Raw genomic sequence first — 18,619 nt, 5'->3', positions numbered from 1 at the left:
CTGTGGAAAGCTACTTCCAAAGCTAACTAACTAGCATGTTTAGCTTGAGTGCAGTGTCGGCCGTCTCATCTCTTTTCTATTAAGTTTACCCACAGTGAGCGCAGTCATAGAAAGCCAAGGTTAGTCACGTTTTTTGCGATAATTACGGAACTTTTGAAAAAAGGTGCTGCTTGAGTGCTAAATAATCTCGTGGCTACAAAGTAAGGAACTCACAGGGGTATGTTTCCTAAGGGGGTCAAAGAGATTACGGGGGTGAGGGTTACGATAATGACACGGGCAAGAGACAAAAGGAGGCTGAAATGAAAGAAGAAAGAGAAGCTATTGTGTGCGAGAGAAGACCTTAATTACCTCTCATCCATTTTCTCTCAGCTCTCGCATGATAACACACAAGCAAAGAGAGGCATTGACTTGGATAAACAAAGCTAATGAAGATGCGCTCGTCCTGAAAATGAAGAGAGCACTTGGAAAGAAGCAACATTTCTGAAGCATTTGGAGCAAGTTTTGCCCTGCTGTAAAAACCAGCATAGACCAGCACTGACCAGCAAGACCATCATAGACCAGCATATGTTGTGTTTTTGTGCTGGTATGCTGGTGCTAAACCAGCATACCAGCACTGACCAGCATAGACCAGCATCATTTCCATGCTGGTGTATGCTGTTTTTTTCAACAGGGTGCACTCCATTTTTAGCTTCAATTGCTTAAAGTGCAGCCGCACGGTGGTCTTGTGGTTAGCATGTTGGCCACACAGTCACAATCGGGAAGACCTGGGTTCGATTCTCCCTTGGGGCATTTCTGTGTGGAGTTTGCATGTTCTCCCCGTGCGTGCGTGGGTTTTCTCCGGGTACTCCGGCTTCCTCCCTCATTCCAAAAACATGCATGTTAGGTTAATTGGCGAGTCTAAATTGTCCATAGGTATGAATGTGAGTGTGAATGGTTGTTTGTCCATATGTGCCCTGCCATTGGCTGGCGACCGGTCCAGGGTCTACCTCGCCTCTCGCCCGAAGTCAGCTGGGATAGGCTCCAGCGTACCCCCGCGACCCTAATGAGGAGAAGCGGCATAGAAAATTGATGGATGGATGGATGCTTAAAGTGCTCCTAACACCAAAAAAACCCTTGAAAAAACAATAACAAAATGAAAGTACTCACTTAATAAAACATTTTTCTCGTACTGCTATCATAGATAAATAAACAACTATGAAATAGGAGGAAAATTAAGTGGTGATCCTTTTGTTTTTGAGTTTGGAAAAGTTAACGCTAGGTGTAGCGTTCCTTTCTATGTTGCTATGTGAAATCAATGCTCCCAGGACAGAAGTTGCACTAATGCTTAAAATGACCAAAATACTGTAAGTATTACATGTTATCATGAATTTTGGAGGTGTTTTAATAGCGGGCTTTCCGGCGGAATAGGTGCGTCCCATTACGCACATTAATTACCTGCTCCTTTTTAGCTGTTTTTATATCTTTAGGACGCACAGAAAAGAGAAAGATGTGTGTTCATGTCTCACATAAGGATTGTGCATGATGGGCAAAAATTTAAAAAAAAGTCTACTTTTCTTTTACCCATCTGTTTTAGTTGAATCGGTTATTAAGCCCATCCCTACACTGGACCAGAAGAAAACGTCATCTTCATGACTTCTACTCTTGGAGATGGAGGATCGATGCGCTGGCATCGTCGCGGTTGGCTTGCCTGAGGCGTTCACGCTCTTCAAGCTGATGTAATACTTGAGGTCATCGTGAGCTCGACCCCGGGCTCGCGTTCCTCATTTTGACAACATCTCTGACAGCATGGCAGGATGTGTGCATGTATGAGTGCATGTCTGGAATGGTTTCAAGCGGCTCCACCCTGTTTGCAATAAGAAACATTCACTCAGCAGGCGGCCTCTTCTGCTTATTCTTCTTCTTTGCGATCCACCTACACTCGCTGTATGTTGACCCAGATAAAACACATCTCCTCCAATCATCCTCACCCTCGGGGAAATAAATGTTGGTGGGGGTTGGAATTGGTATAAAATTGTGTTTGCCTGACAAATATTTGACTCGGATGTGGATTTTTTTTCCCCGTTAACAACGGCATGCAGTTAACTCAAGTAAATACAGTCAGAAGCTTGAGCGTGTCTTGTTTGTTTTCAAGATTATATCTGTGTGCTTTTCTTGTCATTTTGCAGCATTCCGACTCGAAGGCTTATTACATTCCATCCCCAACATCAGGTACACCCAATGACAAACAGTGTGAGAGCTGTTTGAAAAATCCTGCCTTCACTCGAACAGCCGTGTTTGCCTGGAGTATTTGTGTTGTGTCTTAACGCATTGTAATCAGCAGCGTGGGCTCTGACCAGAACGCGGCAGTAAATTGCAATGAATATGGCCTTTATTGTGAAGGCACGCACGGACGCAAAAGACAACCGGATCTCTGTCTTGCTAACAGCCAGTTAACACTTACAGTAAGTCTTGTCATTAAAACACAGTATTAGTCAACATAAAGAGGGGCACTTAAAAGTTTTTGTCTGTCTGTCGATTCTGGTTCCTAACGATTTTCGATTCCGATGCTTTTAAGAGGCAGGGTCGTAAAAGTTTAAATTCGGGTGCTAACCAGAGCTGGGTTATTTTGGGGATGAAATGTCTGAACTTCTGCATGAAATGTTTAATGATATGAACTTTTTATCAGCTTTACTATGAATGTCTTACAGGGATATTTTCAACCAGTGCGTAAATATCAAACCATTCACCTTGGATATAAATGTTATGGCGTTTCATTTTATAGGAGTACACTTTCACAAAAGATGTTTACTTTTGAAAAGTAGTATACTTTGTTTGCTGCCTCAATGTTGGTGTAAGCTATTTTTATGACACCCTTATTTTGTTAACACAAACAGGATATAGCTCAAAACTCTCTTATTTTGAAGGCCGGAAGTGTGTTGCGTGAGTTGAGAAGGTCCCTTGACTGTCGCTAACAGAGACAGACTGTGCAAATGAATAAACTTGCCTAGCAGTAGCTCCCGTCCTTTATTTCCACATCAGCTAGCATCCTGAAACCCTGGCTTACATTGGCATGAGACAGACGTCATTTATTGTTCGACTTCCCTGATTCTAATTGCTTAGACGAGTCGCACATAGTGCATCAAAGACGAGGTACTGTTATTTGTACACCATGAATGTGGGAACATTAGTCATGTTGATCATGCACCCTCCTTTGCATGATATCATTGTGTTGCACTGAGCTGACCGCTCTTTTTTATGAAGTTAAGCCAAACCTTTTAGCCACTTCTTCACTGGTGCTCGCCGGCTTCGTCTTTGTTGGTGTTTGCGGCTATTTTTTCCGGTCTGCGAAGTGGGCATCGAAACTACGAATCTAAATAAAAACATTTTAACAATCCCGGGAGAATTGGAATGTTAGTCCCGGTTCCCATCGATGCTCGAACTTGGCCACAGTTAATTCAGGGTTGCATCCCGGCGTGGAGACTGGCATGCGCACAGAACGCCAGCTCCGCTCCAGTAGCACAGACATGCAAGAGAGAAAACGTTCCAATTGCATAATCTAGGTACGTTGATCTGACTTCTAAAAAGCCAAACACAATCTAATTAAGGTGTTTTCACGCTAGTTTTACGCCAGTTCATGCAGTAATTTCTTTTGTTCTTGGTGCATGTAAACGTACTGACTGATACTACCTGCAAAGGCAGAAAGAGTTTGTCCCCCGAAATGACGTGGGTACCGAACAGCGACACAGAAAAAAGGTGGAACAATAACGTCTGGTGTGCTTGATTGATTTGCATACAGTGAATGAGTCCTATTATCGGTTATGGCTGGCCTATTCTTACATGTGTCAGTGTTCATCCTCCAAGTAAAGTAGTCCATCCTTTCCCCCCCCCAAATAACCTCAGCTTTAGCTGTATTGTATCAGTGTGTGTGTGCGTGTGAATGCTTGACTGGTTGATGTTTGTTCGTTTCAAATGGGGTCAAACGCAAAGGCAAAAATACTGGTCCACAGGGTCGGTTCAGCCCAGATAAGAGTACCCAATGGACTTGTGGATGCCTTGGAGGTTCCAGACATGGCCTCTGTGCTGTGGGTGACTTGTGAGGGAAGGAGGTGGGGGGGGTGTTAAGTCCAGCTTCCTGCCGGACAGGAAATTCAACTTCCTGTCGTAATTAATGTGGGGGCTGTTAGATGAGGTGGGGAGGTCAAAGGGGGGGCCCCCCCACACACAGCGCCTCCACATTTCACCTTAAATGTCAGCCTTTGTTTGCAGGCCACACACACACAGACGGCTGGTGAAAATATTTTAGTGGCTGAGAGGCTTCTTGCAACATCCCTGTGTAGAGATTGTTTATTTCTTTAGCACCCCACCCAAATCCTCCATTATGGGCTCACGAGGGTCAGGATCCAGTCAGACTGGTGTTTCTCAAACTGGTGTCAGAGCGAGGAATGTAAACACACGAACTGGACTGGAGAACTTGCAGCAAAATGCAGCAACTGACGCTTTTTTTTTTTAATGTGATGCAATTGATTGATGACAAGTGTGAGAAAGGAGGGGCTGGGGGAGGAGAGAGGTGCTTTTTAAGATTTCATGTTCTCCTCCAGCCCCCACAGTTTTGCAGATAATGGTTGCCAAGGTGACTGCAGAGAGAAAAGGAAAGTATGTGGCGCCTCTTCTTGTGCAGGAAGCAAAGCCAGAGTGCGCTGATGAGATGATTCCAGTCCGTCGTCAAGCTCGCATGCATGATAGACTGCCTTTAATATCTCGGCAACGTGAATGCATTCACCTGAATATGGAATGACGGGCACGACGACACAGAGATTCTGTACAGCCAAGAGGGAAAACCTCTCATGTTTATTCAGCCATGGATTTCACATTGTGAAAAAAAATCTATACAAAATAATGCCATGGAAGTAGAAATGAAACGTCATGACATAATGACAACACACTGTTGTGATGGCGATGGCGGTGGGAGGGAAAGCTGCGGCGCTCCCACCATTCCCAGACTAAGCAGAGGAGGACATCCGGATACAAAAAGCAAGGCTCATTCATAAGTGTCCGTTTCCACGGAGACCCGTCTTGTGCGGGGGAGGTAGCGCTCTGATGGAGCTGGTGGCGATGTTGGGAGAAGAGGAGAAGATGATGTTTGGGAATTGTTGCGTTGTGTGGGGAAAAAGTAAAGCCAAGCCAAGTTATTCTTTTATGTCAATAGATCACCAAGACGAGAACATTTAAGACATTTCACATACTGTAGCAACAAGTTGACACATTGTCACTTTGTTTTTGGTCTTTCAAACTTTTTTGATCAATTCTTGATTGCACGTGTAACTCGCATGTTGAGAACCCTTTGCACCGGGTTAGCGCACTACTTTGTTTTGGATTCTAGTCAAAGCTCATATTTAGATTAGGGATGCTCCGATCAGGGTTTTATGCTGCCGATTCCGATCATCCATGAGTGAGATTGTCCGATACCGATCACATGGATTAACTGTACATTTTTCCATGTATTTATGATGAGGGCCGCTGTTAGACAATTCCAAAAGCCTCTGGCAAATAGGTAATTATTGCCTTTATTTTTGTAAAACAATTTTTGTACTATTTGACACAAATCTGAATTGAATTTAATTGAATGCACATTTTGGAGTAATATGAATACATGGGAAATAAATTGTTCAATAATTTATCTTTCAGTTGAAGATAACAAAATTAACAGAATAAAATAATACAAATGAATATCATTGTTAAATAGAAATCTGGCTTGCTTAACTTAAAACAGAATAAATTCGGTGTCCAGGTTGCAGGGTCTCCAACATTCATCATTAAATTGTACACTACATTATTTGCCAAGCACATCTCCACATAAAGTAAAGTCTGAATTCAACACGTATAATAAGAAACTACACAGAGTTGAAGCAAGTATCCTTTGACCCTTTGGTGAGTTACTCAAAATCAGCTGGCAAGCTAGGAGATCCCTGTGATAGTATCAGCATCATAAGGTTTATGTTCCACAAGCACATACAAATAGTGTTTGGAGGACAAGACATAATTAGTGTAATCACAACAAGACTGTAAAGTTCTTCAGTAACACTTTAAATAGTCAGTACAAACCCCTTTAATGTGATATCCACTTGACCATGGGGCAAAACCGAGCTCCAAACTAACCACACTGCTTGTTTGTTTTAACAACAAAATGTCACTGTTGTAAAAGGTTACATTTGAAGTTCGAACACCAGAAAGCTAGGCGGATAACTCTAACTAGCAAGCTAGCTAGGCAGAGCGTGTAAACAAAGATGCAAGAAAAGTCGAACGGCAATAGGTTTGATTAGACCAGTTTTGATTCTCGCAGCAATACGGGACAAAGTGCGTCCCTTGTTGACTCAATACGGGTGTTGGCAACCCTACGTGACACAGCACACATGTAGAGTTTACCGCCGCATGCCGATCATTTTTTGTGACTGACTTTTGAAGGCATTATTCGGTCGATACTCATCGATTGGAGCATCCCTAATTTGGACTCATTTTTGTATACAGCCAAATGGCCAAAATGGCTTCCAATGAGCTCTTTGTCAGCAAAACCCCCGCAGGACAGCATAATTATTTGACACTATGGTGAAAAAAAAGCACTGCGGTGTCTGCCCTTATCACTGCACAGTTTTCTGGATCATGGGGAGGAAGACTGGGAGCTCCGACATGTGACCTAAACACTCCACATAGCCCCCCCCAAAATACCCATTTGTCCCGCAGACAGCTGCAGGGACCGCCACATTCTTAGCCTCGTCAGGCCCACTCCTCTCCATTGGTCACATGACACTTGCCTCCTTACTGGTTAATTGTTGCATCGGTGCACTTTTTAGGGCCTGGGATGAGGGGGTGGGGGCGTCTGATTTAAGGCAAGTTTGGACCGAAGTTGGAATTCTTTTCACGGGGTTGGGGCGACCCCCGCGGCCTTAACAGCCGCACACTGTGGGTAATCTGAGCCTCCCCCTCCTCTCATTAAGACTGCACAATGAAGGCCTGCTGAGATCACATGACCATGCAGGACAGCCCCCCACCCCCTTCCCTCCTCAAACATTCACACAGAGGAGAAATAAATAGGATTAAACACGTATAAATTAAGGAAGGACACCGCAAGCTGAGCACATATTAAAGTTCATGCCAGTTGTGCTGAGTCACTACGAGGGCACATGCTGTTTCAAAACACAAAAAAAGATGAGCACACTAACAGGAAGCGGAGGCTTCGCGTCCAGCCGAGTGATGGCCTGCTGTGAGCACGGAGGACGTCAAAGCTGAGGTGCCAAACAGAAAAACAAGGTCGTACCCCCCCAAACTCAGGCACCCAAAACTCTTAGCAGATCATCAACGTCAGCTGCCACTTTTCATCAAGTGGCAACAGCTCCACGTGCACACGCCTCGGGTAGAAGCAATTGAGGTGGGTTGAGGGGGGCAGGTCAAAGAAAGGAGCTTATTAGAGGATGAAGAGCTTTGCGCCTCCATTGTGCCATGTGTGCATCAGTAAGTCTAAATACTGTACATGCTATACAGTGCAGTACGTGGTGGTGATGGTGGTGGTGTTTGGGTGAAATGTCCCACACAAGTCCACAACAAGCAAGCAGCAGTCTGGTTGTTTTGTTTGGCATGAGCTCCTTTTCCTCTCAGAGGTGAAGTCGTTCTCTTTGAGTGCCTCTTCAGTCGGAGTGCAGTAGATGACGCAAAATCTGAAAGAGAAGAGGAATGCATGAGTGGGAAGTGTCTTATAGACACTGTTGCAAACTCCTCAGTAAGAAAAATATCTATTGGATGTCCTAGAAGCAGCTAGATGATGTCATTGGCTAATTTGCATATTTGTTATTTGCATATGACGCGGTCACAGATGCTGTGGGAAAAAAGCATAACCTCGTAGGAGAGACAAAAGTGAGTAAAAATCATGTTAATTACATTTAGAACTACAGATTGATTCTTTGTTTGTTAATTTAAAATTGGCCATCACTTCATCAAAATAAAATAATTGTAATATTTTATCTTGGCTTGCACCTGGTACCTTTTATCTTGCAGTTAGGACTACTTGTTTCACGGTGCCAGAAAAAGTCGCTAGATTTGTTCCTAGTCACCACATTTAGCGACAAAGTCTCCAAGTTTGCAACACTGCTTAAGAGAAACAAAACAACCCCAAAGCCATAAATTATAGTATGACTTTTCATTCAAGGCTAAGCGGATGTTTTTAAAAACTGTATCTTTCTCCCTCTGAAAGAACTGGCTTGGTTGGCACTTGTAATGTATTTTGGTTCATGTTAGCATCAAGAAGATCACTGTCAGATATTCTGACATTACAGTTCCTCTTGTAAGTACCAGGACATATTTTTTCCTCAGACAGTTTTCTTCCCTTTTCGTCTTTACAAACAGGCTGTCAGCCCCAACGGTGGCAGTCAAGCAGGCGGACAAAAGACGAGCTGAGGTTTAAATAAGTGGCAGGATTATACCCTTCACTGGATACAGTGTGCCGCTGCCTTGGAGACGCTAGAGTCAGTGGACTTAGAGGGAGTAATCCTGCGTGGGGTTAGCCACTGTGGCTGCTATTAGCCGCTTCCAGAGGCTTTACCCAACGAGCATGTACACGACAGATGAGGACTCACTCGCCTACACCTCTGTGATTTGTTGAGAGTTGGCAGCCATGTGTGGGTGATGCCTCCCATGGCCTGCGGCGCCTGACGACTACCAGGGCGCCTCCTACGTCTAGCCTGATTACCATCATCGTGCGTTGGCGGGCTGAGAAGGAGGTCAGGAAGGCGAGCCAACAAAACAAAGGACGCTAAAGCTACAGTACAGTTCAATTCCGTTGGCCATGGTTGACATGGGTAAATCATGATGAGGATTGTGTTTCCAGTGATGACAAAGCAGGACACCACTGTGTAAGTCGCTGAAGCAGTCAACAAAAGTGACACAAAGCAGTGATGCAGCTATTGACGTCCCGCATTGGAAACCTGATTAAAGGATCGTTTGGATTTTTTTACATGAAGTTATATGACATCCCCATCGTGACTTACCTCCCCATTTGATCCCCCGCGAGTCCAGTTCTGGTCGGATTTCCATGACGGGGAACGTAGTTCTGCTTAGTTGTTGGGTCATTTAAGTAAAAAGTTTGGCTTCTCAAAACAATATGCGTTCAAAAGTGTAATACATTGGCCTCAAAAATCAGACCTCACAAATCGCTTGGCATTATATTTTTCTCCCGCCGTGTCCCTGCGCACTGTCGCCACTCCATTCGTGTGTATGTGATGAAGCGAGCGATTTGTGAGGTCTGACTTTTTTTGATGGGACCAAATGGGGGATGAGGGGTGGGGGTATTGATATAGTCCACTGCTAATGGGGATGTCATACAGCTTCATGTCAAAAAATCCAAACTATCCCTTCAGGCTTCACCTGATTCAAATTGTACTGGAGAAAACTGAGTCACAAACACTGCAGGTGCATTTTGAAATGTTAATTGTCCCAAAAATTGATGCTAAACAATATTGTCAACATTTTTGGAAACCAAATAAATTACACATGTTATGATAATAAATAATAATAATATATCATAATAATGCAATCGTTCCTCTTAATATGTCACCTTTCCCTGCGCTGCTCCGTTTGTATTTACGTTGTCGACCAAACGTCTCAGTGAGTGTTGACTGTTCTGGGCTCTCAGGCAGCTGGCGCTGGAGCAGAGCGGGACGAAGGCTCTGCATCAAACTGAATGTGTTTGAGGTGGGCAAGTTTGTTTTCATTTATTAACTGATGATTAATACATGATTAATTTATTTATTTATTATCACAAGAACGCAAGATTCTCACGAGATCTCATGACATCGCTACTGTTGTCCAGTCATTGGACAGCAACATGTTTAGCTACGGCTGGTAGCCCAACAAAAGGAAGCTGAAAAGGCCAACATGTGAACTGTTTTACATGGTGGAATTGGATAGAAAAAGAGGTTATCAGGGCAGATGTATGTCTCACCATGTTGGCACACTCCCTGCCCCACCCCCGCCAAACACCGCTCGTAACCCTTGATGAATAGTTTCCGACGCAGCCTCTGCTTCTTCTCACCCGGCGTCAGGAGCGTAACCTCATCAAAGGGAGGTGGCGGAGAGTGGATTAGCCTCGCCGGGGCGTTGCGGCCTGCTGGCGTGCGGCACCGTTTAATTGGCAAACCCCTTTCTTTTCCCGCTCGAAGTTCCCCCACAGGAGCAATAAAAGTATCCTATTCTCCTTCAATTATCCTCTCTGTCCTTTGGCACGTCCCCACAGCCACATCAGTCACTTCACGCTTGCAGGCCTTCGTCAACCCCAACCCCCTGCTACTTGCCTCCCTCCCTCCTGACATTCCTTTCTGTTTTCTGTACCGTTAACCGGGACACTTAGGAATCATTGAAGAGCTCGCAATCACTAACCAACCGTGAGATTATTTGGTCCACAAATTCTTTACATTTCTTTACTCTGATATCCCACATAACCGAACTCTAATTCACACCCAAAGAATTCTAGTAATGCATGGGCGTACCACCAGCGATGACCACAATGTATCCCACTGCACATCTTTTGGATTTTCCCATGCATTCCAATACACAAGTGGAGGGAAGGACAATTAAAGGTCAAAGAGATTGCATTTTGACCCATGTGTTCTACGCACAAACGGCTTTGAATTGAAAGTATCTCACCAGAGTACAGTAATGTAAGAGCATGACCAGTGTTTCTATGGGATGGGATGTTGGACATACCTCATGGAATGAGTCTAGTTGAGGTCTTCAGGCCGGCAGATGCTTCCAGGTGCTGACAAAGGCGGTGGGAATGAGAGAGTACGGTACCGTGGTGATGCTGTTCCAAGCATCTAGCGTGGGGTCGTAGCAGTCCAAGGTTTTACAGCGCTGGGTGCCAAAGTACCCCCCCACCACGTATAGTTTGTTCCCCGACGCCACGGCCTGGCAGCTCATGCGCTTGGCCGTCACGTCGCCCACTTTAGTCCACTGGTAGCTCTCGCTGCTGAACTTGTACGCTGAGCAAGCAGAGAACTCAGTGTCTCCGCCCATGACAAAGATTTGGTTTCCCAGCACGGCAGCGGCAGTGTAGCGCCATGGTTGCGGACAGGATGCCGGTACAGTCCAACGGTTCTCCTGGGGGTCGTAGCACTGCACCTTCGGCAGCTTGTCGTGGGTGACGCTGGTTCCCCCGAAAGCAAAGAGCTTGAGTTTGACACTGACCACCGCCGCATTGCTCACACCCTCTCTCAGAGGCGCCACCATGGTCCACTTGTTGGCCACCGGGTCGAACTGCTCCACTTGTTTGAGCGACACGGACGGTGAGGCGGGGAGGCAGCCGGTTGCCGCTGTGTGACCTCCGACTACATACAGGCAGTGCTTCAGTTCGGCTGAGCCATGACCGAATCTTGCGATGAGCATTGGTGCCGCTTTGGACCATTCTTCATGGACTGTATCATAGACCCAGACGTCTTTGGACACACCATTCTCTGAGCCCCGCCCCCCTGTGATGTACACCTTACAACCGATGGCACAGGCGCTGAATTCCTTTCTCGGGCTCGGGATGTCCGCTTTAGGAATGATCTCCTTGGCCTTCTGGTCCACCAGGTATAGCTTGTCACACATGAATGTCTGCCCCCCCAGCAGAAAGAGGGCATGGCTGGTTTTCCGAGGTCGAGCACACTGACTATTGACCACGCCGTCATTCTGCAGGATCTTCAGCTTGCAGCGGATGGCCTCGTCCACCAGCTCCTTGCTCTTGGCCTGGGCGTTGATCAGCTCCTCAGTTGAGACGTTCTCCATCAGGAAGATGGCGGGCAGAAGGGCCAGGCGGACCGTTCTGAGGAGTTCAGGAAGGTCGCAGTGCCGTCTCTCCAGGTCGTAGTTGATCCAGTTCAGGGCAGCCTCATAAACAAGCCGCTCATCTTCAGTCTCCAGCTCCTCGTGGGATAACAGCTGGACCACCATGTCTTTGGGCAGTTGGAGGAAGTCTTCCGTCTTGCAAATGGCAGGGAAGTTGTTGAGGCACATGCTCCAGGAGAGCTCAGACAGCTTGGTACACTGATGGGCGTCTGAAAGCAGCAGCATGCCAAGGCAGTTGGATGGGTGAAGGTTCCTCTCCAGGAATTCCGCACAGGCATCTCGGATGTCCTGGAACTCCAGCATGTCCCCAGCTTCCAGAAGCGACTCCGCATTCTCCTCGTTAATGACCACCCGTGACGAGTATGCGTAATCCAGCAGGAGCTCTAGGACCTCCGGGTGGATGGAGTCATGGAAGTCAACCTCGCTAGCTTGGCTCTCCCTCAGCCCGCCACTGAACATGGCCTCAAAGTAGCGGCTGCAAGCTGCCAGCACAGCGCGGTGGCATGGGAAGGAGCGGCTGCCGGCGTGAAGCAGCACGTCCGTGAAGAGCCGTTGCTGCCGCAGAGAGTTGAGGTGCATGAGGACACTGTCGGCATATGAAGACTTGTGGAACAGGTAGATGTTCATGGAGCCGGTGCTGGCCCGAGATTTCCGGTTCTCGTGGACACACACAGACATTTTCATTGAATCCTGAAAAACAAAAATAAAACAGTCTCTCAGAACCATTCATTTGTTTATGCAAACAGAAGTGAATATTGCAGCAACAGCGTCCTCAACACAAACAGTGAGCATTTTGCAACAAGAGTGCTGCAAGCTTTCCCAAGAGCTAGCGAGGCATTAGGGAGGAGGTCCTGTGACTGCTATTTGCAAAACACTGTGAGAGTGAGTCAAGGAAGTTGAGCAGATAACGAGAGCCTTCTTCAGGATGCGGGGGTAGAGGTTGTTGTTTGTTTATCCAGCAAATATCTATCATCCAAGTGAGTGCCTGTTGGAGAAATAAGCAGAGCAGCAGGACTCCAAAAAGTCCCCCAATAGTCTTGTTCTGTCCTTGGTCTGTCCTCGCTCAGAGCTCATTCCACACAGGAAGGCAGCACTCACGGCTTCTTGATAACTTTGCCACATTTGCACACAATGGGCCTCATTCACGAAACGTTCTTACGCACAAATGTGTTCTTAAAGCCTTCTTACGAAGATTTTTGTCATTCACGAAACGTGTTCTCAACTCACAGTTCTTAGATCTAAGAACAAATTCTACGAACGCTCAGGAGGACTCTTACGCACAAGCAAAGCTTGCACTTTCAATGCGCAATCGCCCTCATGATGGATTTTGCAACCTGATCCCAAAAAATGTAGTGCAAATAAAATATCCCAACAATTATTTATCATCAAAACAACTAAAATACACTCCATGGATAAATATATATTCAAATCCCAATTCATCAAAAAAAAAAAGGCTGTCTGGACGTGCGCTGCAGAGAGAGAATGTAAAGGGACCATTAGATTTATTTGCTGAAAGCCACCAATATTTGATGTCCCGCTTCAGGCTTCAGGCTTCCCTCTCTGTTCTTGCAGGTGTGCAGGATCATCAGAATAACATCGCAATGAAACGTGGTGTGTCTATTGCGCACGTAGCACCCCCAGATAACGACATGCGCCCCCAGCCACGTCTTGAGCCAGAGCACGGGGCTGCTGTATTAATTAATCAAATGTAACCACAGAAAAAATACATTGTCACACACAAACTATGTATTTTGACTTTATTTTTCCATCATGATTGTGTAAATATTTTCTAGAGTTTCCGAAATGGTTTGGTTTCTGATTGATGGCCCACCTCCCGTTTCCTCCAGATCCCTCTGGTGCAGTCCAATCTTTTTTTTTTTAGTCTATTTTAAGTCAAAACAGTTCTTTTTAACCTCTGCGGTGGCGCGTTTCTCCGTGGAAACGGCATTTATGTTTCCTGCAATGGTGCTCCATGCCGAGTCTTTTTGGATGGCCTGATGACCGGTGGATACACGTGAAAATAAGGTGGTCTTGTGTTCGCTCACTCCTTGTAAAAGCACCTCTATTTCAGTAGGATTGAACTTTTTCTTTCGTTTGTTGTCCAGCTGCTCCTCAGTCTTGCCCTTGCGTGTTGCCATCTCCGCGTCCAGCTGCCTGTTGCGCACGGCACATTTTTTGACCTTATATAGGAAATAATAGGCGGTGACCTATGCAAATTAGGCCTTACATGCACGGGCATCGCAGTTGGCATTCATCAACCTAAGAACACCGGTGCCAACGATTATCCCTACTTAAGAACGTGTCGTGAATGTGGTGCAGTTTCCAACCCCTTCTTAAGTACACTTCTTAAGAAGACTTTTAAGAAGATGTTCGTGAATGAGGCCCATTGAGAGCAAATCCTCATTTCACTTTAGGCTATACTTTGACTAAAAAGATAGAGTTAGTGCTCGTGTAAAAACAACCTTATAGTAGACCGTTGCAGCCTTGGGACATCAGAAAACAAAAAGTGAAGCGACCTCTTCAAATTAAACGCGCTATGAAAACATTCTCCAAACATTAAAAAGTAGTAGTAATAGTAAAATGTCTTGTATTTCTAGACTTTTCATTTTCTCTGCATCGCCAGGTTCACAGTGTTTTTTATTAGCGACGTACAACATTATAAAGTTGCCCCTCTTTCTCTTTGCGCTTCGGGTCAGTTTCCTACGGTTACATCACCGCCCTCAAAACCCTGGACCGCGCTCTCCCGCACTCTCTCTCCCTCTCCCTCTCGAGGACACAATCATGCGTGAAGGTTTTTGGTGTGCGTCATTCCTGCAGCGTATAAGGAGAATGTGAAGCATTAAAACAACTGGCCGCACGTTCCTACACACCTGACATGATGAGGTAGATGTGGATGACAGAGATGCTTGGGATTCCAGGTGAACATACGTACGTACGTATGTACATGCTCTCAGCGCCAGTCAGCCAACACTTAAGCTCAAAAACAATGTTTGACATGCAGGATGTGTGTGTTCCACACTTCCAGGCATTCCAAGTATGTGTACAGTAAAAGTTCACAAAGGCGATGTTAGCTTAGCAAGACTGCGGGCAGGTGCAAATGGCTAACAAGGTAATAAAATGTGAGTAAGAGGAAGGATTCAATGGATTGTAAAGCATACAAAGTAGAAAGCGATTAGATCAGTTCACAACCACAATCTGGAACACCAACAACCATTGTTGGGTGACTTGATACATATCTTAGCTTAAAGATTATATGAATGCTACATGTGTGTATACAAGTCTTTCAGGCTAGCGTCCCAGGACACTGGCGACACTAGCGAGTACACGCACAGTGTGGTACAAGCGAGGAGTAAAGCGTTGTTTACACTCGCACACATTTTGCCTTGTGCTGCGTCCCGCAGGCATCACCCCTATAGCTTCATTAATTTGTGTTCCTTTTAAGGAATAATACCCAATGTTCATTATTTATTGAAGTGCAATTTTGTTTGCACAGACTTGATACTCCATTTTATTTATTGTTTTTATTGTTGTGTGTGGTTTTTATTGAAGTGTTTTTTTTCTTCACAGGTCTATTTTTTCTTGTCTTTGGTTGTGCAGTGTGTTTCACGGTGTGCTTTTGAGCACTTTGTGTTCACATTAACAACTCGCATTTTTATGGTAATGTGAACGACCACATAAAAAAATCAGATTTTAATAAAAAATCATATCCTGCAGTGTGGACGTAGCTTGAAACTAGTATGACTGAATGTGAGCCACAAGGAAGACGAAGCATTTACTCACGCTTGCATAAAATATCAAACAGAGCGCGACCTCGGCTCAACAGGCCCGATCACATTCCGCCTACCACAAAGACGACAACGTGTCACCCTTTAGTTTGGCTAAGATCACACACACACAGCGCCAATTCTGATCCTCGTGTTTTCTCTTTTCCAATTTCTAATTGAATGCTAAAAATGATTAAATTAGAAAAAGAGGTCCTGGTGAAATCATGCATTAAATCAGGGAGGTTTGTCACTGCGTTATAATTAGCAAGTCTTGTGATTTAATAGAGGAGACGCAATTAGTACACCAAAGAGATTGAAGTGAATTCAAACGGCTGCCAATGGACTCATTTCCTGCTTTGAGCGACCGTTAAATCGAGATTAATCTGCGGGTAACAGTCATTCTCACACTCTCCGTTTCATGGAGATTTGTATTTTTTTTGGGAACCTTTTATTTGTGTGGGAAGTAATGCCGATCAAAGACATCACATGAAGAAACTGCAGTGTTTGTTGGAATAAATACTCCAGTTACACTGAAGATGAAGGGAGGACTGTTCAAAATATAAGCCGGTTTGTACTCATTAGACATGACTAATGGAGCGATGAGCTCATCCTAGCAATCAGTGCTTATCAGTTGCATCCAACTCTTCCCTGTTGTTGTTTGCATCATTTAAAAGACTTTACTTAGGCTTCTTTATGGCTATTTAATGATTATGATAATTTAGAACAAAAGGATAACATCACCCATTGTTATTGGTATCCCAATGGGGAAGTTAGCACAAGAATGAATGTAATAATTCTTTCTAATAGACCCTAAAACTGCCATAAGGTTTGTGAGTGACTTCACAAAACAACACTGGGAGCGTCCCAGTGAGAAAGGATGACGCCTCTGCTCTCCATCTGAGGCCCGGCTAGCTTCAAATCATTGCCAGGTGTTCACAATCGTAGACTAGAGGAAGAGGGATGGGAATGCAGTGGTGGTGGTGGTGGTGGGGTGGGGGGGTGGGGGGGGGGGGGGGCAGCCCGTCCTTCGCAAGTAAACATGGGGATCAAATGGGCCTAGCCCACTTGGAAGAAAGAGACAAAAAGGAAAGCAAAGGAGGACATGTAGGACGACCATCGATCAGCATCAACCCTCCCCTGGATCTAATTTACAGTCTGGAGCCAGCTGTCGTCACACATGTCGCGCACGCCGCTTTTAACGCATTTAAACCACAACCCTGTGTCGGGGAAAAAAATAAATAAAATTGACTTGCCATCAGAGAATTGTGACACGTGATAGCGCCTGTTAAACGAGTCTGTGCCAGAAGGTTTGTTTCACAACCATGTGTCTGAAACAGGGAAGGAAGGAACTCTGAGTAGACAGGAGGGGGCGGTCATCTGCCTCCACCAGTTGGGTTTGTAAAGAGGAATAGAGGGGTTCGTATTTATGAGGGGTGAGACGATACACAAGATTGTGTCTACGAGAACGATTCAACACAAGCTTTTGACATCACTTTTAAGAACAGTACAATGAACAAATCTATGACAATATATTGCAATCTGCTCATTTAATTTCTACTACATTACGCTCCTCTGCACTCTGTGTGTACGCTACCGGCCCCGCCTGCACCCACAAAGACAAAGAAACTGTATTACTGACAAAAGGGCTCACTCCGTTCATGTCATTGTTCTGTGGAACAAACATGCCAAGGTGCTAAAACCAACGTAGTAGAAATTAAATTACTATATTGCAATATATTGTCATATGTTTTGGGTATTTTTTTCATTGTACTTTTCTTAAAAGTAAGGTTAAAATCTCGTCTCGTAGACCCAATCTCGTGTATGGTCTCGTCTTGTGACACCCGTAGTTATTAGTTATTTATAAGGAGATGTATATTCAATTTGCAAAGTCTGAAGTGCTAAGGCACATTCCTTCTTTGCGTTGCACCCTTTCTCGGCAGTCAACGTGATGCCAATTCTTAAATATAAATAACAACATTCAACTGGATTCAGTTGCTTCAATTGCTTTTTCCATATTACATTTCAATCAGGATCAGATCCAGAATAAACTTTAGCTTTAGACCCAGTTTACACATATTTTATGATGAGGCAGTTGACATGATAAGCACTTGATATCATCATCAATGTTCAGAATGTTACCAAAAGCTACAACGAACATCCTTGGAAGTAGTACAGTGCACTTCTCACCACTTGTACAAGCACTACAGTATGTAAACATCTTCAACTGCTGCTTGGTGTAACTCAAGGCAACTGGTTTCTTATTTTCAGAGAATATACAGTATGTGTTGGTGCATACGTAATAAGGTTACGTCGTAGTTGTTGTGGTAGTAGTAGTTCATCTTGATGCAGTACAAATCTTTTGTCTTCAAGCCTGCTGCGATGATGAATGCGTACCTTTTATTAACATCTTTAATTTTTGTAATTAATGATCTAATTGATTGGCTGCTGGGATGCAGTAAAAAGCCTTACCTCTTTGGGGGAAAGCAGGAGTTCAACCTCGCCCGTGGAATCCCTCAGACATGCCCGTGGTGAGAGAGCCACGATGCCGCCGCGCTCTCCTCGCTTCTCCCGGAGCAAAGCAGCTGAATCCCCGAGCCGATCTTCTGCAGCTCCCAGGATGTGTGTGTGTGCGTGTGTTTTGGGGCTCGGAAGAGGACGGGCTTTGACCGGGTAAGCTGCCGATGAGGTTCGGAGGCGGTGCTGCTCGTCTTCTACTTCTCAGTCTGACTGACTGACTAACTGACTGAGCTGCCAGTCCTCCGTGCTTGTGATGCTTGTTGTGTGTGTCTCCAGCGGGGAGGGGAGGAGGGAGGAGCCGTCACCTAGTGGAGCAAATGAAGTGAGAGCTGGGGGGGGGAGTTCGTATGCAAAACCATGATTGGCAGTTTCACCGCACACACACTCACACACACACACACAAACGCACACACGATTCCTCCTCATTATTTGCTTGCAAGTCTGTATATAATGTTTTCCAAATCCATCACTTCCGGTTTCCTCTGGGAACC

The 18,619-nt window shown here is 45.2% G+C and overlaps 1 protein-coding gene across 1 annotated transcript; it reads right to left on the bottom strand.

Annotated features, from left to right (window-relative positions):
- Positions 1 to 4,794: 4,794 nt before the first annotated feature.
- On the bottom strand, positions 4,795 to 18,387 carry enc1 (ectodermal-neural cortex 1). Its single transcript, XM_054757619.1, has 3 exons — positions 18,081 to 18,387; positions 10,729 to 12,537; positions 4,795 to 7,688 (listed from the first exon to the last, which is right to left on the bottom strand). Exon 2 carries the CDS (start codon positions 12,529 to 12,531, stop codon positions 10,756 to 10,758), a length of 1,776 nt encoding a protein of 591 aa, XP_054613594.1. The 5' UTR covers positions 12,532 to 12,537; positions 18,081 to 18,387; the 3' UTR covers positions 4,795 to 7,688; positions 10,729 to 10,755.
- Positions 18,388 to 18,619: the final 232 nt, after the last annotated feature.

The sequence above is a fragment of the Dunckerocampus dactyliophorus genome, chromosome 17 (genome assembly GCF_027744805.1).
Source record: "Dunckerocampus dactyliophorus isolate RoL2022-P2 chromosome 17, RoL_Ddac_1.1, whole genome shotgun sequence".
Lineage (NCBI taxonomy): Eukaryota > Metazoa > Chordata > Actinopteri > Syngnathiformes > Syngnathidae > Dunckerocampus > Dunckerocampus dactyliophorus.
The sequence above is the reverse complement of the archived record's forward strand: the minus strand, read 5'-3'. Positions and strand labels throughout refer to the sequence as shown.

Excerpts from the sequence above, each read along its gene's own strand:
- enc1 (XM_054757619.1), bottom strand. The coding sequence starts at position 12,531 with ATGAAAATGTCTGTGTGTGTCCACGAGAACCGGAAATCTCGGGCCAGC.